Source organism: Brachyhypopomus gauderio, unplaced genomic scaffold (genome assembly GCF_052324685.1).
Source record: "Brachyhypopomus gauderio isolate BG-103 unplaced genomic scaffold, BGAUD_0.2 sc45, whole genome shotgun sequence".
Classification (NCBI taxonomy): domain Eukaryota; kingdom Metazoa; phylum Chordata; class Actinopteri; order Gymnotiformes; family Hypopomidae; genus Brachyhypopomus; species Brachyhypopomus gauderio.
Window position 1 is genome coordinate 624,776 of NW_027506871.1, and position 22,274 is coordinate 647,049.

The following is a 22,274-nucleotide window of genomic DNA, read 5'->3' on the forward strand; positions in this document are numbered from 1 at the left end:
TGGGGATTATGTGGTCTGTCTATTTAGTGTGCGTTCGCGCAGTGTCCCGTGCTCGTCTTTGTTTGAATCAACATGTGTCGGAGTGTCAGACGTCCGTGTTTATGTTATATGTGCGCTGTGTGCGCTGTTCCAAGACGCTCATTAAAGTGACACGTGAGTGTGAGAGCTGGAGTTCGTGCCTCGTTATTCCGCTCACACCCCCGCGTTACAACTGTAAACTGAAAAAAACATTTTTTGAAAAAATGTGGGCAACAAAAATTAGGCAGCATGTTGCCACACAGCTGCATCTGGCCCAGGGCCGGCGCCACGGGGGGGCGAATGGGGGCGTCGCCCCCTCAGGCGAGGTGTCCCGCCCCCTCAATGTAAAAAATAAGACCCATTTATTTTACAACAATCGCTACATGGTGCTCCCTCGGCCGCTCGACAATCGTTACACGCATTGTGTAACCCCCCCCCCGCTCAACAACTTACGTTCGCCCCCCCGAATTTTTCTGACGCCCCCTCACTGTATATGTTCTGGCGCCGGCCCTGATCTGGCCACAACGCCTCGTCAACATCACAGACTATATCTTCCCTTGCCAGACATGGAGGGAAGAAGCGTGCCTTATCCATCCATGAATCACATCCACATCAATATCATCACATGCCTCTTCCAAATGGTGAGGATGTGGTATTGCACAAGAAACCGTGGGTGGTCAGCAAACCAATGTTGGACTGGGGCTGCACGATGAAAATTCATGTTATCCCACACTACAACATATTGACTTCTCTGCTGATCTGAATCATTCATACGCTCTTGTGGTATGAGAATGTTGTGGAGTCTGTCCAGAAATGTGAGATTATGGGCTGTGTTGTGTGGTCTAAGTTTGGCATGATGGTGGAGATGCATATTGGAGATGGCAGCGCACGTTGTGATGTTCTCAGTTTGTGAATCTCTCATTGCAGACTGGCCATATCACGTCTTCCCTTAAAACTGCCGTCATCCGTCCTACTCAAAAGAAGCCTTCATTAGACCTGGAAGTGCTTGCAAACTACATGCCTATTTCTAACCTTCCTTTTTTATTAAAGGTCCTAGAGAAGGAAGTTGCATCGCAAATTCAGAACCATCTCAACGGAAACAACATGTTTGAGAAGTTCCAGTCTGGTTTCCATCCAGCACACAGCACAAAAACCGCCCTTCTTAGGGTAACAAACGATTTACTAATGACAGCTGATGCAGGATCACCATCCCTGCTTATTCTTCTTGACCTAACAGCGGCTTTTGATACAGTGGATCACTCCATCCTACTGGATCATCTCTACAACACCATTGGACTGTCTGGAACTGCATTGCAGTGGTTCCAGTCCTACCTGGCTGACAGGACTGAATATGTTCTACTGGGTGGTCTTAAGTCCAGGCAACTCCCTGTCGTATGTGGCGTTCCACAGGGGTCGGTTCTTGGCCCAGTTCTTTTTATCATTTACATGTTACCCCTCAGACAAATTATCAGTAAACATGGGTTGTCCTTTCATTGTTAGGTTGACGATACCCAACTTTATTTTAAAACTGCAACAGGTTCCTCTGCAACCCTGTCTCAACTTACCATATGTCTTGAGGATATACAGGAATTAATGAGTAGCAACTTCCTTCGGCTCAACGGTGGTAAAACTGAGGCCCTACTTGTTGGTTCTCCTCATCAAGTTCGTTCTTCTCTCATATCCCAGGTTACTTTTGATGGTCAGATTATCACTCTCTCCTCCTCAGTCACTAATCTAGGGGTTCGGTTTGATCCGCAGCTGACTTTTAATACTCACATAAAACATCTCTACAAAAACTCTTTTCACCACCTTCGGAACATAGCAAAACTTCATCCTCTTCTGACTCACAAAGATGCTGAGAAACTTGTCCATGCTTTTATTTCTTCAAGGCCGGACTACTGCAACAGCCTTTTTAATGGGATTTCTGGCAAGGACATCCAGGCATTACAATATATTTAAAACAGTGCCGCCAGAATCCTAATGAGGGTCAGAAAATATGAACACATCACCCCCATTCTAAAATCGCTGCACTGGCTTCCTGTCTCATCCCGGATAAACTACAAAATCCTTCTGCTTGCATACAAATGTATTACTGGTCAAGTCCCATCATACCTACAAGAACTTCTCACCCCCCAAACATCAATCATCAGATCATCAGGCAGCATGCTCCTCCAGGTGCCCTCCTTCTGTGGGAACCTAGTGGCCTCTCCTCTGTTCCTCTGTCTGCAGCATCTTTCATTGTTGTTAGAGAAAGAGTTGCTTACATGTGGTTGTTTTATAGTGCTCTTATTGGAGTGTTAACAATTAAGTATTCAGGTGTTTGGCCAGGGGGGACATTAGACAGTAGAATTTGGTGGAGGTGAATCAACAAATCATGGCTGTTTAGTGAACCAGATTGTACTGGTTTGTACATGGTCAACCAGAGTGGCTCTGATCTCATCCATTATGGTTACTCATCCTCTTCCTCATTCTCATACTCTTCATCATCATCTCTTTTAGGGATTAGGCTTTGATGTCTAAAGATTTGTAAAATTAGCTAGAAGTGTTATAACATGAGAACTGGGTATGGATTTTGATAGGTGAGTGTAGCAGTTGCGTGTCAGTTTTTTTCTAAAAGAAACACATGGTTTTCAGTTTTGAATATCATACCTTATGTAAAGAATTGTGTTTAATGTTTTGCAAACAGTGTGTTTAAGAATTTCGGTAACACTTCACATTAAGTGTTTACTTAATAATGTTAACTAATGCATTAGTTAACATGAACAAAACATGAAGTAACACATTAACAATAATTAACTAACGTTAAGTAAACATGTAACAGGTGCATTAGTTAATGCTGTGTTTATATGAAGTGCAGAGTAAGTAGTGTTGACTAACTGACATTAACTAATGCGTTAGTTATCATGAACAACACATGAAGTAACACATTAACAATAATTAACTAATGTTAATTAAACATGTAAGAGTTGCATTAGTTAATGCTGTGTTTATATGAAGTGCAGAGTAAGTGGTGTTTACTAACATGAAGTAATGCATTATGCTTTATGTATGCTTTATGATTTATGAGACTCCATGCTTAAAGTCTCACGAAAGACAAAATTCAAGACTATTCTGTCCTGTCTCCAAGATAGTGGAAGGATCTTCCAATAGCTGCTCGGACTGCAGTGTCTCTTGCCATCTTCAAACGTAGACCGTAGAATTTTCAAAAAAACTTTTGGGGTCTTAGCACCTGCAAAAAAACTATAACACTCATTATTCCATTAACACACTCATTATTCCATTAACACACACTCAGAATGTCTTACACCATTTTTTTACATTCTGTTTCCCCTCCTAAGGACGAACCATTAATAACCCGGGGGATCATCAATCACCAAACACCAATCACAACCAGACAAATACTGACCTGTGGAAAGAGATCCTGATGTCATCAGTGCTACTGCTAGTGCTGCTAGTGCTGCTAGTGTTTGCTGGAACTTACTGCACATGTGTGAAAGGTATGAATAAACACACAGTGTGACTTAGTGACAGTGTGAACAGTGTGATGTAGTGGCAGGGTGAACAGTGTGATAGTTTGACAGTGACAGGGTGAACAGTGTGATAGTGTAACAGGGTGAACAGTGTGATAGTGTAACAGGGTGAAGAGTGTAACAGTGTGGTAGTGTAACAGTGTGATAATGTAACAGGGTGAACAGTGTAACAGTGTGGTCAGCTATGTTGACATACACATTGCAGCACCACTGTGGTCTTGGTGTGAGTAAGAAACTGAACCAAGATGTTGACATCAGCAGAATTCCTGAGTGTGTGTGTGTAGTGTTTCATCTTCACAATTACATCCAGTCCAACAGGTCAGGGGTCATGTGTGATGATGTAAACAACGTCCCAGCATGTGTGTGAGTGACAGCTGCTCATATTCTCATTACTCAGGAAGAAAACACAACAGTCAAGAGAAGAGAGGAGAAAGAAAACACAACGAGGTAAAACAGCTCCAGAATATGTGTGTGTGTGTGTGTGCGTGTGTGTGTGTGTGTGTGTGTGTGTGTGTGTGTGTGTGTGTGTGTGTGTGTGTGTGTGATCAAACTTTTGCATCTAACTGTGATGAAGGGATGGCATATCTAGAAAGTTTAATGAAGCAGCTCCATCTGTTCTGATTTCTCTAGGATGACGTGATATACTCCTCCTTCGATCATGGTAAAAAAGGACAAAGAACCCAAAGACAGGTGTGTGTGTGTGTGTGTGTGTGTGTGTGTGTGTGTGTGTGTGTGTGAGAGAGAGAAAGAGAGAGAGAGAGAGAGAGAGAGAGAGAGAGAGAGAAATCGTATATCCAAGCAGACAGTAACGTGGGGGTTAATAATGTCTCTCCAGGTTGAGGAGAGTGTGATATATTCAGACAGTAACGTGGGGGTTAATAATGTCTCTCCAGGTTGAGGAGAGTGTGATATATTCAGACAGTAACGTGGGGGTTAATAATGTCTCTCCAGGTTGAGGAGAGTGTGATATATTCAGACAGTAACGTGGGGGTTAATAATGTCTCTCCAGGTTGAGGAGAGTGTGATATATTCAGACAGTAACGTGGGGGTTATTCATGTCTCTCCAGGTTGAGGAGAGTGTGATATATTCAGACAGTAACGTGGGGGTTAATAATGTCTCTCCAGGTTGAGGAGAGTGTGATATATTCAGACAGTAACGTGGGGTTAATAATGTCTCTCCAGGTTGAGGAGAGTGTGATATATTCAGACAGTAACGTGGGGGTTAATCATGTCTCTTCAGGTTGAGGAGAGTGTGATATATTCAGACAGTAACGTGGGGGTTAATCATGTCTCTCCAGGTTGAGGAGAGTGTGATATATTCAGACAGTAACGTGGGGGGTTAATAATGTCTCTCCAGGTTGAGGAGAGTGTGATATATTCAGACAGTAATGTGGGGGTTAATAATGTCTCTCCAGGTTGAGGAGAGTGTGATATATTCAGACAGTAACGTGGGGGTTAATAATGTCTCTCCAGGTTGAGGAGAGTGTGATATATTCAGACAGTAACGTGGGGGTTAATAATGTCTCTCCAGGTTGAGGAGAGTGTGATATATTCAGACAGTAACGTGGGGGTTAATAATGTCTCTCCAGGTTGAGGAGAGTGTGATATATTCAGACAGTAATGTGGGGGTTATTCATGTCTCTCCAGGTTGAGGAGAGTGTGATATATTCAGACACGGTCTTTGACAGGAAGCGTCCATCAGCAGGAGAGGAGGTATGTGGTGTCCTTGAGGATCAGTACAGGGATTAACATCTACCACAGGAAATCCACCAGTGTGTTTGTTCTCTTGTAGTGTGAGCTCACCTACTCAACCCTGAGCCATGCAAAGAAGAAAAAACGAGCCCTCAGACAGGTGAGCACATTAACCTGACATTTTATACTTTATACATTGTACACTCTACACCATTGCAAACTACAGCTAAGATTAATATGGTATATCTCTGCAAAATACTTGTTCATGTAATGTAAGTGGTGTACAATCTACAAAGAAAGTGAACAAGCAAAATGGTGTGTGTGTGTGTGTGTGTGTGTGTGTGTGTGTGTGTGTGTGTGTGTGTGTGTGTGTGTGTGTGTGTGTTTGTCTCATTCCAGGATAATACTGAAGAGCCAACTGTTTATTCCAGTTTGAAAACAGCCAAAAAGTTACAGATGGAATAGTGTTTATCACAGAATATGTAAAAAACAAACATTCTCATCCACAATACACACACTGGTAAACACACACACACACACTAGTGAACACATACAGAAAAAAAAATTATAGTGACTGTGCAAAAGACCTGATCTGTGTTCAGACACACCTGATCTTTTTACACTTCTGATGGATTCTGATGAAAACTGCTGATGCTAATAGCTTGAGATCACGTGAGCCATGGGCAGTCATGGCCTGGTGGTTAGGGAACTGGTCTTGTGACCGGAGGGTCGTGGGTTCGATTCCCAGACCTGAGGCCATGACTGAGGTGCCCCTGAGCAAGGCCCTTAACCCTCAATTGCTCACTTGTATAAAAAAAAAAGAGATAAAAATGTAAGTCGCTCTGGATAAGGGCATCTGTCAAATGCCATAAATGTAAATGTAAAGATATAGCATCATTCGCATGTCCAAGATCACATGAGATATAGCATCAGTCACTGTACAGACCAGAATGTCATTTATTAACGCACTCTTCAGAGCAGTGTCCTATATTAACGCTTTTTATTGTGTTAGGCTCAATTTTGACCCGTTTTCAAAGTTCAGGGGTGTAAAAGTTTGTTATTTTTGTTTGCTTTTTTGTATTGGAACAGAATTTCATGAGATCTTCAGAAACAGATATTTTAACACAATAAAAGTAGTGGTGGGACTTTAACGCGTTAATTTCGATTAATTAATTACAGGAAAATTAACGCACTAAAAAAATTAACGCATTTTAACGCATTTAACGGATGAGACACTTTTGCACCGTGGAATGTTTCTCAGTGCACGAGTTCCAGACATACAGATTATATGGACGCACAATAAGATCATGATGGATATGACTGAAGAGGCTACGCTGGTGGATGGGAAATTTAAATATAAACTTCCAGATGGAAGTAGGCTACAAACAAAAATAGTGTTATTTACACTTTATGTAGGAAGGAGTTCGCTTATCACAGGAGCACTTCCACCCTTCGTTACCACCTCAACGCAAAACATGTTGCGGCTAAAGCTGGGCGTACACTGTGCGATATTTTAAATCGTGTACTCAGCTCCAGCTCAAACTGTACGACTAAAGCTGGGCGTACACTGTACGATATTTTAAATCGTGTACTCAGCTCCAGCTCAAACTGTACGACTAAATCGCAGGGTTTAAAAATTCACAGCTCACGATTCACATACTCACACTATACGACCCGACGCTCTCATGCGATCTCACGAGGAGCGATTTGAATTTCAAACATGTTTGATATTCTTGCGACGCTGCGATTTCTGATCGGGAGTTGGTCGTGAGGTGTGAATCGCTCCTCGTTTACCTGTGTAAACTATACGATGCACGACACGCGATTGAGCCGAAACTCGGCCCGATCGAAAAATAGTCGCACGAGTGAAAAATCGGCTGAAAATGGGCCAAAAATCGCACAGTGTACGCCCAGCTTAACTGTGCGTTCACACCGAAAGCGATAAAATCGCTCTCCGTCGCCGAGTCGCCAGCATCGCGTCGCGTTGGGGCGTGTCCAACATCACGCCTGCATGCAGCACGTGACAGATATGCAAATCACGTTTTTAAAGCAGGACGCAGTATTTATTTTAATCTATTGATTACAGGACACACGATTATAAAGGAGTGCGTGTATAAAACATAGTGTGTGTATAAAACACATATAGTATATAAACCTAAAATGTTTATGTATTTTTTTACTTTTTACCCCAGACCCGAAGATCAAACAGGAATTAAAAAAATCATAACCAATAATCGGGTATACGCTAATTTATTGCAGATGTTTTTTAACAAATGAACAGTATTCCCTCCAAAAATAAACATTTTGTACTGTAAATAAACAGGGACACATCGTAAAGTGCGGGACATCCAGAGACAGCCACTATTAATCTCTCCTCCATTTTGCAATCGGAACAAATAATCAGTAGGAACCAAAGTCAGAGGTGCGGTTTCGGAGGAGGGTGCAAACATACTTTCTGATTGGTAGTCGCCGCCGCGCGTCACTGCTCATTTGCATAAAGTTGAGCCGAGCTGAACTTGATCGCGTCGCTCAGATCGCTCACTTCGCGTCGCGCCGCGGGGTGTCGCTCACTCTCATTGAAAATGAATGACTTCCGGTCGCTGTGTCGCGGCTCGTGGAGCTGCTTCAACAGTGCGATACTCTCACGAGGAGCGATTTGAATTTCAAACATGTTTGATATTCTTGCGACGCTGCGATTTCTGATCGGGAGTTGTGAATCGCTCCTCGTATACCTCGCACGACCCGCGATTGAGCCGAAACGAGTGAAAAATCGGCTGAAAATGGGCCAAAAATCGCACAGTGTACGCCCAGCTTAACGCGCAGGTCAGTAATGATAACTTAGCTGCTAAATGTATTCCTAGTACGATAGGGTGACCAAACGTCCGTAATTCACATCCTGTGAGGAAATGTCCTGGTTTTTAAATGACCTTCATTGGACCATTAAGACTGGATTAAACTTTCGCGAATGGCCGTAGCGCGCGACTCCGCACGCGTTTATACATGACGCGTCACATTATTTGTGTTGTCCGCTCTCAGTGGTCGAAGATAAAGACTTACAAGAAGCGCTGCGAATTGCGTCAACTGATGCAAGTTACGAACTACCGTCCAAGGGTGAGTTTCCCAAAACGTTCTTAGCGCCAAGTACTTCTTAACCTCGTACGTAAGAATGAGGTAACGAAGTACTTGGCGCTAAGAACGTTTTGGGAAACTCACCCCAGAAAGACAATGTCGAAGAAAATCCAGCAGCTGTATGATGAGGAATAGGAAGTAAAACAGGTTATTGTGAAGAGCGCCACAAATGTGGCTCTGACTGGGGATCACTGGACCTCTGTTAGCAACAAGAATTATCTTGGTGTGACAGCTCATATAGATGATGAAGATCCAGTCATTTGCTTTGAGCATGCAGAAGACCACTTCTAGGCACTATGGAGATGCCTGTGGCAGAAGCCTGGGAAATTAAAGAAATTGCTAAAATGCTATTAAAAAACATCATCTGATTTACTTCAATTCTTCCAATATCCTGAGCAAAACTCCCAAAATTAAACAACATTTTTGATCAGAATTTCCAATGTTCTGAACTGTTTTCTGCACACTACACATATATTGGTCTGTGTAGTAGACTGGTGGAAAAATAAACAAGATGTTGAAGTTTATGATTATGTTCATTGATTCATTCATCATTCAAACTTAAATTAATATTTCTCATGTTAAATACTGAAATGCGATTAATTTCGATTAATTAATTACAAAGCTTCCGATTAATTCGATTAATTTTTTTAATCGCGTCCCACCCCTAAATAAAAGCATTTTTATAATTTTAGTAAATTTTAAAATGTCTCAAATTTCAAAAGTGCCCTTCATGGTGTTACGGGTGACCACTGACCCATCACATAAAAGGTGTGACTCACCACACACACCCAACCACCCATCCACACACACACACACCCACACACAAACCCTCACACACCCTAACACCCACCCACACACACACATACACCCATCCACACTCCCACACACACAAACCCCCACACACACCCAACCACCCACCCACACACACACACACCCATCCACACTCCCACACACACAAACCCCCACACACACCCAACCACCCACCCACACACACACACACACACCAATCTACACTCCCACAAACATACACACACCCACCCACCTACACCCACCACACATACAACCACACCACACACATATACATACCACACACACACACACACAAATATATATACACACACACACAATAAAAGCATTTTTATAATTTTAGTAAATTTTAAAATGTCTCAAATTTCAAAAGTGCCCTTCATGGTGTTACGGGGGACCACTGACCCATCACATAAAAGGTGTGACTCACCACACACACCCAACCACCCACCCACACACACACACACACCCACACACAAACCCCCACACACCCTAACACCCACCCACACACACACATACACCCATCCACACTCCCACACACACAAACCCCCACACACACCCAACCACCCACACACACACAGACACACACACCCATCCACACTCCCACACACACAAACCCCCACACACACCCAACCACCCACCCACACACACAAACACACACACCAATCTACACTCCCACAAACATACACACACCCACCCACCCACCCACCTACACCCACCACACATACACCTTTATGATAAACTAAGTGTCACGTCCAGCACCTCCCTCCTCCCTGGTCCCGCCTAGCTCCCGCTCCCATTCGTTCCTCCCTCTGTCTGTCACGCCCTCGTCATTAGTCTCGCACACCTGAGTCTTGTTTCACCGTCTTGTTTCTGTGTATAAAAACCCCCTAGTGTTGTTCTCCCTTGTCGGTCATTCCCTACACGGTAATCCCTCGCTTCTCTGTCTCGTCTCTCCTTAAAGACCTGTTCCTCCCGCTACTCGTGTTCTCCCTTTGATTTCGCTCCCTGCCTCTGTTTGTTAGTTTTTTCCTGGTGTCTAGCGCTCGTGTTCTGTGTGTATGTTCCCCATCGTTAGTGTTTCACTTATGGTTCTATCTCACTGTCTTTTTGGTTAGTTATACTGTTGTGCTTTAGGTTTTCTTGTGTCTCTTTGCCCTGATACTCATTACTGCTTGTGTGTTTATGGTTTGTTAGTTTGTTTGTTCTCATGTATGCATGTTCCTAGTTGTTTAGCGTACCCATTTAGTTAATGTTCCTCTCCCCGGTAGTTTGCATAGTTTGCATAGCTCCCTCTGTCTTCTGTGTCTTTATCGTGTCTGTTAACCCCTCTTATTAAAAAATCCAAATACTCTGCACTTGCGTCATGCCTGCCCGTCGCAAACGTAAAACTAAGAACACAACATTGTAGTACACAACACCACCTAATGTTAATTTATGATAAACTAAAGACACATCACTGCAGTACACAACACCACCTAATGTTAATTTATGATAAACTAAGAACACATCACTGCAGTACACAACACCACCTAATGTTAATGTTTGATAAACTAAAGACACATCACTGCAGTACACAACACCACCTAATGTTAATTTATGATAAACTAAGAACACATCACTGCAGTACACAACACCACCTAATGTTAATTTTTGATAAACTAAAGACACATCACTGCAGTACACAACACCACCTAATGTTAATTTATGATAAACTAAAGACACATCACTGCAGTACACAACACCACCTAATGTTAACTTATGATAAACTAAAGACACATCATTGCAGTACACAACACCACCTAATGTTAATTTATGATAAACTAAGGACACATCACTGTAGTACACAACACCACCTAATGTTAATTTATGATAAACTAAAGACACATCACTGCAGTACACAACACCACCTAATGTTAATTTAGGATAAACTAAGGACACATCATTGCAGTACACAACACCACCTAATGTTAATTTATGATAAACTAAGGACACATCACTGCAGTACACAACACCACCTAATGTTAATTTATGATAAACTAAGGACACATCACTGCAGTACACAACACCACCTAATGTTAATTTATGATAAACTAAAGACACATCACTGCAGTACACAACACCACCTAATGTTAATTTATGATAAACTAAGGACACATCACTGCAGTACACAACACCACCTAATGTTAATTTATGATAAACTAAGGACACATCACTGCAGTACACAACACCACCTAATGTTAATTTATGATAAACTAAAGACACATCACTGCAGTACACAACACCACCTAATGTTAATTTATGATAAACTAAGGACACATCACTGCAGTACACAACACCACCTAATGTTAATTTATGATCAACTAAAGACACATCACTGCAGTACACAACACCACCTAATGTTAATTTATGATAACTATGGTCCAGAGCGAGTAGAGAAAGTTCCAGAATGTGTGTCAGTCTTTGTGTTCTCAGTTCAGAGATCCTTCTTTATGGAACACATGAGGAAATTAAGGGAGAAGTTGTCAGAAGGGTAAAAACATGTGTCACGTAGGGCAACGCCCCCTCTCGTAGCTGTCACTCTGGGTTCCCTTGTGTCTGTGTTTCCGTGCCTGTTTCTCTCGCCCCGCTCGTTTGTCTTTGTGATTCCTTGTTTATTACCACGCCCTCGTTATTACCGTCACCTGCCCCTCGTTTAATGTCATTGTATTTAAGTCCCGTCATTCCCCAGTCTGGTATCCGTGGTTTTGTCTTTCCAGTTTGTTCATGCTGTTGGTTTGTTCCTGTTTGCCGTGAGTTCTGCCGTGTTGTTTGCGTTTTGGTTTTCCCGTCCTCCGTGAGTTTTGCCTGCCCTTCCGTTGTTCGCCCGCCTCGTTGTTTCCCTTGTCTATTATCATGCCTGTTTACGTTTCATGTCTGGATAGCCTGCACGTTATGACCCCTGCCTGTTCCATCGACTCCGATTATGGTATTCCCTGTATTAAATCTCGCTCCTCTCAGCATTTGTGTCCGTCTCCTCGCTCCGTGACGCGAGCCTCGTTACAACATGTAGATGTAGGAAAGGTAAACGTAGGTTTGTGTAAATTGTAAGGCAGTTGAATGTGGCAGGTAGAAGCAGGTAAGAGAAGCAGGCAGAATGTTTCTGGCCCTGCTGAGACTGTGGGAGTTGTAGATGGAGGTTATGGAGGTCCGAGAGCAGCCAGTGATTTTTTTCTGCAGTGTTTGTCACCCTCTGCAGTCTTCTGTCAGCCTCTGTGCAGCTGGAGGGCCACACTGACACAGCATAGATCAGCAGGCTCTCGATGGTGGAGTGATAGAAGGTCACCAGCAGGCTTGTGTGTAGTTGCACCCTGAGGAAGCACAGCTGCTGGGCCTTCTTGACCAGTACAGAGGTGTTGGCTGTCCAGGAGAAATCTGCTTAGATGTGTACTCTCAGGAATTTGAATGACTCCATTCTCTCCACACGTTCTCCGTTGATGTACAGAGGAGCAGGTGCGGCCCTGTTCCGCCGGAGGTCCAGGATGAGTTCATTGGTCTTGGTGATATTCAGTGCCAAGTTGTCAGCTGCACTCTACTCACCAAATTTCAGGACCTCATTTCTGTAGGCCGCCTCGTCACCCCGTTATCTGTCCCACCACCGTTGTGTCATCAGCAGATTTCACAATGATGTTCTCTGGGTGTGTGGGACTGCAGTCATACGTATAGAGTTAGTAGAGAAGGGGGCTCAGCACACAGCCCTGGGGGAGCCGGCGCTGAGGGTCCTTGATCCAGGAGCAGGTCGATGGTGCAAGCCCCAGATTGGCTCATTTGGGGATCAGAATGTCCGGTATTATTGTATTGAAGACAGAGCTGTGGTCAATGAAGAGCGTCCTAACGTAGCTCCCCCGTTACTCCAGGTGACTCAGCGCTGAATGGAGGGTGGTGGCATTTTCTGTTGATGTGTTGGTCCGGTATGCAAACTGATGTGGGTCCAGTATAGGGGGGAGACAGGTTCTGATGTGGGTCCAGTACAGGGGGGAGACAGGTTCTGATGTGGGTCCAGTACAGGGGGGAGACAGGTTCTGATGTGGGTCCAGTATAGGGGGGAGACAGGTTCTGATGTGGGTCCAGTACAGGGGGGAGACAGGTTCTGATGTGGGTCCAGTACAGGGGGGAGACAGGTTCTGATGTGGGTCCAGTACAGGGGGGAGACAGGTTCTGATGTGGGTCCAGTACAGGGGGGAGACAGGTTCTGATGTGGGTCCAGTACAGGGGGGAGACAGGTTCTGATGTGGGTCCAATACAGGGGGGAGACAGGTTCTGATGTGGGTCCAGTACAGGGGGGAGACAGGTTCTGATGTGGGTCCAGTATAGGGGTGAGACAGGTTCTGATGTGGGTCCAGTACAGGGGTGAGACAGGTTCTGATGTGGGTCCAGTATAGGGGGGAGACAGGTTCTGATGTGGGTCCAGTACAGGGGGGAGACAGGTTCTGATGTGGGTCCAGTATAGGGGGGAGACAGGTTCTGATGTGGGTCCAGTACAGGGGGGAGACAGGTTCTGATGTGGGTCCAGTATAGGGGTGAGACAGGTTCTGATGTGGGTCCAGTATAGGGGGGAGACAGGTTCTGATGTGGGTCCAGTACAGGGGGGAGACAGGTTCTGATGTGGGTCCAGTATAGGGGGGAGACAGGTTCTGATGTGGGTCCAGTACAGGGGGGAGACAGGTTCTGCTGTGGGTCCAGTATAGGGGTGAGACAGGTTCTGATGTGGGTCCAGTATAGGGGGGAGACAGGTTCTTATGTGGGTCCAGAGTAGGGGTGAGACAGGTTCTGATGTGGGTCCAGTATAGGGGTGAGACAGGTTCTGATGTGGGTCCAATATAGGGGGGAGACAGGTTCTGATGTGGGTCCAGAGTAGGGGTGAGACAGGTTCTGATGTGGGTCCAGTATAGGGGGAGACAGGTTCTGATGCGGGTCCAGAGTAGGGGGGAGACAGTTTCTTATGTGGGTCCAGGGTAGGGGTGAGACAGGTTCTGATGAGCCCCAGAACCAGTTTCTCAAAGCACTTGTGATGATTGGTGTGAGTGCTACCGGGCGGAAGTCATGGAGGCCGGTTGTGGGTGAGTTTTAGGGGACTGGGATGATGGTGGCTGATTTCAGGCCGGCTGGAATGACGGCTTGTTCCAGTGACAGGTTGAAGATGTTGGTGAAGATCTGTGCTAGCTGGTCAGCACATGCCTTGAGCACCTTCCCTGGTTCACCATCTGGGCCTGTAGCCTTCCTGGGGTTCACGGCACCAATCCCCTGTCTCATGTCCTCAGCTGCAAGTGTGGGGGGACCAGAGGCTGGAATGGGTTGTAGTGGGGGGGCGGCATTCTGATGCCCCTCCTCAGGTCAGCGTGAAGGAGCATGTGTACTTGTTTAGTCATCCATGGTTTTTGGTTTGGATACACCCGGACTGACTTTTCCACGGTGACCATATCAATACGGAGTCTGATGTAAGACAGTACAGTTTCTGTGAATTTGGCCAGGTCTTTATAATGGAAGACTTCCCACTGTGTTTGTTCAAAGCAGTCCTGCAGTCTGACATCATCAGAACAGGTGTTAATGGTGATCCTTTTGGGCTCTGTTTGTCGGATGAGGGGGGTGTATGCGGGGGTGAGAAAGAGGGAGAGGTGATTTTTGAGAAAGAACCATTTTTGCATTTTCATCCAGTGGAATGTAGACTGCAGTGATGATAACTACAGTTTGCTCCCTAGGCAGGTAAAAAGGTCTGCATCTCACCGACATGAACTCTAAGTCAGACAGTGTCTGTCCAGTACAGTGGCACTGATGCACCAACCTTCATTCACGTAGATGTAGAGCCCTCCTCCCCTGTTCTTTCTGGAGTCGCTGTTCCTGTCCCGTCTGTGTAGCGTGCGGCCTGCTAGCTGTACTGAAGCGTCGGGGATCTGAGCATGTAGCCGTGTCTCTGTAATGATGCAGCATTCTCGAACGTAGCGATTTCCAGCCAGTTGTAATTCTAGATTGTCTGTTTTGTGTACCATGGATCTAGCGTTTGAGAGATGGAGGATTGGCAGTGGTTGTTTGAGTGGCTGTTTCCTTTATTCAACAGTCCAGCCAGGGGCGAGGCTAGGGTATTTTTAGTGGTGCTAGAGCACCACCGTGAGGTTGCTCAGCACCCCTTGGCTCAACACATTTTTTAAATATTATATTATGCAAAAAACTTGCTCTGCACCTGCGCAATACTTTGGTATTGTGCCTCTGTGAGCACTGGGGGCTGGGCACCCCTAAAGACCAGATCCTAAAATCGCCCCTGAGTCCAGCCCTGCAGCCCCGTTTTGCTGCCTCTCCCAACACCGTCTACCTAGCTCGTCAGACCTGATAAAAACCCACAGAGAACCCGCTGGTCTGGTCTCGATATCTCATCTGGCATGTTGTGAGTGCAATGAAAATCGCTACAGAAGGTCGTCTTCTGTTGAAAACCGATGTTCAGTAAGTCCATACTGTTGTAGTGTTTGCAAGAGTTTGTAGACGATATACAACATACCAAAACATCACACAAGAAACAAAATAGTACATGAGTAGGGAGATCTGTGAGCCACTGCATTTGTGCACTCTGCCATCATTCATAGTGCTTGTCAATGATCTGATTCCGACCTGGACGCTGTCCCCCCTGAGACGACCGTCACCCACTGCTGGTGTCCAGGTGATCCAACTACAAGCTCCTACCTAGCAGAACTGCCCCCACCGCCACCCGACTACAGCGCGACTATGACAGAACCCTGGTGATATGACCAGGGAGGACAGAATTCACCAGGTGTGGGGAAAGCTCCTGTGCTCAAACTTTGTGAATAGACCTGTGACATCAATACAGAGAAGAGTAGAGAAACACACTGGGTAGGAGCTTCAGTGGCAAAGATCCTCACACACATCACACACACTGAGAAACTCCAAGACAAGAGGAAGAAGAAAAGTGGGTGCAGTACCACAGGGAACGGATCAGGCCAACTGACTAGAGATGAGGGGGGAGTGCCACAGGGAACGGATCAGGCCAACTGACTAGAGATGTGGGGGGAGCGCCACAGGGAACGGATCAGTCCAACTGAATAGAGATGAGGGGGGAGCGCCACAGAGAACGGATCAGTCCAACTGAATAGAGATGTGGGGGGAGTGCCACAGGAAACGGATCAGTCCAACTGACTAGAGATGTGGGGGGAGCGCCACAGGGAACGGATCAGTCCAACTGACTAGAGATGAGGGGGGAGCGCCACAGGGAACGGATCAGTCCAACTGACTAGAGATGTGGGGGGAGCGCCACAGGGAACGGATCAGTCCAACTGACTAGAGATGTGGGGGGAGCGCCACAGGGAACGAATCAGTCCAACTGAATAGAGATGAGGGGGGAGCGCCACAGGGAACGGATCAGTCCAACTGACTAGAGATGTGGGGGGAGTGCCACAGGGAACGGATCAGTCCAACTGACTAGAGATGTGGGGGGAGCGCCACAGGGAACGGATCAGTCCAACTGACTAGAGATGAGGGGGGAGCGCCACAGGGAACGGATCAGTCCAACTGACTAGAGATGTGGGGGGAGCGCCACAGGGAACGAATCGGTCCAACTAACTAGAGATGAGGGGGGAGCGCCACAGGGAACGGATCAGTCCAACTGACTAGAGATGAGGGGGGACGCCACAAGGAACGGATCAGTCCGACTGACTAGAGAGAGACCGGGTAGACCGGGGAGACTGGACAGGGCAGGTAAGACACAATTTTCTTTTAAAAATTCACACACCACATCTATTGATACATTCCACCTGGTAGAGAAAAATAAAAAAGATAACGATGTTGACGTGTTTTGTAGTGTATGACACTGAAACGTATAAGGAAATGTCTGTGATCTCAATGAATGTGTTTGGTCAGGATATGATGATTTTATTGGATTCAGGGAGAGTCAGTCAGTGATTAGGAAGTAGGACCTTATTATTAATGTGCCCCCATTTTCAGGAGGAAAATTAAGCACAAAAGACGCATCAGGGGAGCCAGAGATCAGATGTGTGTGTGGATCAGGACGAGAGATCCTTCATAGTTCTTTACTTTACAGTGTTTGTCCTGTAAACTTGATGGGGAGAGATTGATGTGTTAAATGGGTGTAACTGTTACCTCCACTAGTGAGGGGCTACAAATGGAGCTGATGGTGATTTGACACTGGTGTAATATGCACCGGGGGCACCGCTGTATGTGTATAATTGTAAACTGTGAACTAACACTCTAACGCAAGTGACAGAGATGTTGATATTACCAAACTGAGGAACATGTACAGAACTGTCCACATAGTGTTATGAAGACAGAGGACCTTCATGTAAGTGGCATAGTGTGTGATGGGCCTGATGAAATGTATGAAAAGATGTGGTTTAAAGATAAACAGCCCAACCGTAAAAGGCTGTGACTGGTGGACGTGTACTGGTCTCCTAAGAACTCATTTAGCTATTGTGGTTCAACACTGTTGGTGCAAGAACTGAACTATAATTCACACCCTCAGTATCTTTATCTGTACAACACTGTGAGTGATAGTGTGTTGCTTGTGTCTCCTTAGTAAAACCTGTTGAGACATGGCAGAGTGTAGTTGTTGGTTGGGGAAAATGCACCAATTGAGTAATTGGGAAGAGTGAAAATCCCATAATTGTGATAATTGATAACTGTGCATTATCAGTGTTTAAATGCATGTGGGTGGTGGTACTGATGCTGGACGCAGCGTGATGATTTGTGAGGAGAAGAAGTGCAGGTTCAATCCTGTAGATATTTTCTCATGGTGGCACCACGGCCAGTTTCCCTCTATACAGATCCAGCTGCAGAATCAGACACCCGACCTGGGGAGCTGCACCCAAGACTGGCTGAGGTGCCCCGTGGGCTTCTGGGAAATATGATATGGGCCTAATTATTCTTGTGTTGAATCTCCGTTGTGATCTCTGACCCACAGACCAGCCACATCGGCTGTTCAATGGACCACAGAATCTGAGGACTCCTCCATGTCTTTGAAGCTGGTGTTGCAGACTGCCCCCACCCTGGGCATTCCTGACCCAACACGACCTTACATGCACACCGTGGATGACAAGAATGGCTGTATGACTTCTGTTCTCTTACAGAAACATGGGGACCTGTAGCTTATTGTTCATGTGAACTTGACCCTGTTGCATTCAGACGTCCGTGGCCACAGCAGAGATGGTGGTGGTCCAGAGACATTGTGGGTTATTCTACACTGACTATATTAGTCCCACACTGTTTCACTTCTGCTTCTTGAAAACATCACATCTGTCTACACAGCGATGGGTGAATTACAACACTGTGTTGCATGACATGACCAACATCATTCAACGATGCACTGTTCTTAATCCAGACACACTTTACCCACAGAGGATGATGGTGAACCTCATGATTGTGTTGCTGTAACTAACATGTTGTGTTCTCCTATGTTGGATCTCAAGGAAGAACCTCTGGAAACCCGACTGCAAGTTCTTTGGGCCGCCCATGTTTACCTAAATTCATGTTTCCTTATTATGCTATAGAGTTTATTGTCCTGTGCACAATAAGGAAAGAAGTTTCCAGGTACAATGAAATTCTTTCTTTGCCCCCTCACCAAAAATGCCAAATACAACATTAGAAGATAAAGGGAATAAAGTGCAGTGCAAAGATAAATACAAGAAACACACCTCTAATATCCAAATAGAAGTAAGCTATGTAAAAAAAAAAGCTATTGGCTATTGGCCAAGGCCCTGTTAAGAGAATTAATTCCTAGGTGGGACATTCCAAGTTAAATATCTAGTGATAACAGAACACCTTTCATCAGTGTTGAAAGCAGTAGGCACATTTTTAGGGATTGACATGAAACATCACTGCACCAACCACCCAGTGAGCGCTGGGGCTGTAGAGAGAGAGAACAGCAACTACGTAAGACGTGCAGAAACTAAACTGGGGTGGACCAACGTCCTCCCCATCATTCTCAAACCAATGAGAATGTAGGTAAGACCAAAAATGACCTGAGCCCATTTTAAATTCTGTTTGGGAAGATGCCAAACACAAGAGTGGGTCCAGTGAAAGCACAAGCAGACACAACACAAACAGACACAACACAAGCAGACACAACACAAACAGACACAACACAAGCAGACACAACACAAAAACACAACACAAACAGACACAACACAAAAACACAACACAAGCAGACACAACACAAGCAGACACAACACAAGCAGACACAACACAAAGACACAACACAAACAGACACAACACAAAAACACAACACAAGCAGACACAACACAAAGACACAACACAAGCAGACACAACACAAGCAGACACAACACAAGCAAACACAACACAAGCAGACACAACACAAGCAGACACAACACAAAGACACAACACAAGCAGACACAACACAAACAGCCTGGTTGGCTGTGAAGATGCAATGTTAAATTATTGGTACAATAACAGAGTGGAGAAAGACTCTGTCAGATCTGATGATGTTAATGAAGGGACCCATGTAGACTAAACCATATATTCCTGAACACACAGTGCTAATGCAGGACTGAAGTCTCCAGTGCTGATACTATATTAACGTCTGTGTCGGAGTGTCATTTTCTACAGTTAATATTATGATGTGAATTAATTTTACATGGCAAGACCATCTCACTGATGTCATAGATGGTGATTGAAGGAGTTACAGTTTGTTCAAGAATTTGATATGTGACAACTTGAACTACAATTAATTAAATAAATATGTCCCTTTGTTTTTATGAGTTCTTTTTATTTGAGTTTCTTTCACTTCCTCGATCAGGAGTTTTGTAAACTGAATTTTGTGCTGTTTCAACCTCAGTAGGTATCAGTGTTCACGTCTCTCTGTACCACCATGTGTGGTTTGATAGGTCTTAACAGAATTCAGAGATGTCATTCAAGAATAGATTTAGCCATGTTTCTTTTTTTTTCTCATATAGACATTATTTTTTAACATTGCATGTGACAAAATGAGGAAGTCTTAGGTGTTACAAACATGCTCTCAACAGACGCTAAGTTTCCCCTTTAGATAATAAAATGATTGTGCTTATGCAGACATATTAATATTAACAAATGCCTGTTCTGTATGTAAATGATCCGGCCTTCAATTTATATATAAGGACTGGCAAAATGTGAAATAAACTAAAGTGCTTGGTGTCGTGACAACCTGTGTGCTTGTGTTACTTTCATTGACACTCTCCGAGCGCTCATAACTATCCTTACAGATACAGATACAGATACTGGTTGTAGCGATGGAGAACTTCCACGGCCCAGATGGGACCTCCTGAGTGAAGATCTGAATCTTTAGAGGAAGCTTCACCAGTGAGACTTTATGAATTTATAAGGCAAGTGTAAATTAATTTTAGATTCCTGTTGTGCTGCAGTCATCCAAAGTACTAAAAAAGAGAATAGGGCCACCAACACTATGACAAGATAGTGTAGTATTATAAAAACTCAAAGTGAGGCTGGACTGAAAACTAATTTCACGTAATTTCATGGTAACGACCATGATTTCACATTTCATTTCATAGAGCAGAGAGGGTCATTATTCTCCTAGGAATATCGTACCAGTTTGTAAGGAAGACAGGAGACCAGTAGAGAGTATTGAAGATGATTACAGCACACACACAGACCTAGACTGACCAAACATTAATATTGAAGATGATTACAGCACACACACAGACCTAGACTGAACTAACGTTAACGTTAGGTTTCTCAGTAAGAATGTGATCGAGTATTTGATATGACAATTTGAACTACAATTACTTAAACAAATATATGTTCTTTTGTGTTTTTATGAGTTCTGGTTTTATTTCAGTTTCTTTCACTTCCTTGATCAGGAGTTTTGTAAACTGAATTCTGGGCTGAATTCTGGTTTGATAGCTCTCAACAGACTTCAGAGATGTCATTCAAGAATAGATTTATCAGCGTTTCCTTTACACTGAGTCAAATACTCAAATACATTGTTAAGGAAAATGCCATGTCACTGTTTTTCTCATATAGACATTATTTTTGAACATTGTGTGTGACACAATGAGGAAGTCTTAGGTGTTAGAAGACATGTTCTCAACAGAAGCTAAATTTCCCTTGTAGATAATAACATGATGATTACAGCACATGCGCAGACCTAGACTGAACTAACATTAATATTGAAGATGATTACAGCACACACATAGACCTAGACTGAACTAACATTAATATTGAAGATGATTACAGCACACACACAGACCTAGACTGAACTAACGTTAATAGGTCTCTCAGTAAGAATAATAAAATACAAATTGAGCTGATGGTGATTTGACAGACAATATGCACCGGGAGCACCGCTGTATGTGTATAATTGGAAACTGAACTAACACTCTTAACATGAGTGACAGAGATGTTGATATCACCAAACTGAGGAACATGTACAGATCTGTCCACATAGTGGTATGAAGACAGAGGACCTTCATGTAAGTGGCATAGTGTGTGATGGACCTCATTAAAGTTGTGAAAAGATGTGGTGGACGTGTACTGGTCACCTAAGAACTCACTCAGCTACTGTGGTTCAACACTATGATTGTGCAAAAACTGAGTTCTCATTCACACCCTCAGTTCCTTTATGTGTACAACACTGTGAGTGATAGTGTGTTGCTTTCAGTTTACTAACATTCCTCTCCATGTCTCCTTAGTAAAACCTGTTGAGACATGGCAGAGTGTAGCTGTTGGTTGGTGAAAATGCACCAATTGAGTAATTGGGAAGAGTGAAAATCCTGTCATCTTGTACAATAGTGAATTATCAGTGTTTAAATGCATGTGGGTGCTGGTACTGATGCTGAACGCAGCGTGATGATTTGTGAGGAGAAGAAGTGCAGGTTCAATCCTGTAGATATTTTCTCATGGTGGCACCACGGCCAGTTTCCCTCTATACAGATCCAGCTGCAGAATCAGATACCCGACCTGGGGAGCTGCACCCAAGACTGGGGCTGAGGTGCCCTGTGGGCTTCTGGGTAATATGATGTGGGTCTAGTAAAGGGGGCCATCCCAGTAGTGATTACGCCCGAGTCTGATTGTCTCTCTGTCACTGCTTTG

At 44.4% G+C, this 22,274-nt stretch overlaps 1 protein-coding gene and 1 long non-coding RNA gene across 3 annotated transcripts in view; one reads left to right on the forward strand and one right to left on the reverse strand.

Moving 5' to 3' along the window:
• LOC143486783 (polymeric immunoglobulin receptor-like) overlaps positions 1-9,710 on the forward strand; it is a 46,620-nt gene extending 36,910 nt beyond the window's left edge. For both annotated transcript variants that reach the window (XM_076986220.1, XM_076986221.1), the window contains 6 exons: positions 3,357-3,515; positions 3,946-3,995; positions 4,179-4,238; positions 5,196-5,261; positions 5,341-5,400; positions 5,640-9,710. In XM_076986220.1, the coding sequence (XP_076842335.1) occupies positions 3,357-3,515; positions 3,946-3,995; positions 4,179-4,238; positions 5,196-5,261; positions 5,341-5,400; positions 5,640-5,705 (461 nt within the window). In that variant the 3' untranslated portion in view covers positions 5,706-9,710. The remainder of the gene's footprint in view (positions 1-3,356; positions 3,516-3,945; positions 3,996-4,178; positions 4,239-5,195; positions 5,262-5,340; positions 5,401-5,639) is intronic.
• Positions 2,850-22,274, reverse strand: part of LOC143486784 (uncharacterized) — a 29,446-nt gene continuing 10,021 nt past the window's right edge. The window contains exon 3 of the long non-coding RNA XR_013123677.1: positions 2,850-3,247. This is a non-coding gene — a long non-coding RNA (uncharacterized LOC143486784). The remainder of the gene's footprint in view (positions 3,248-22,274) is intronic.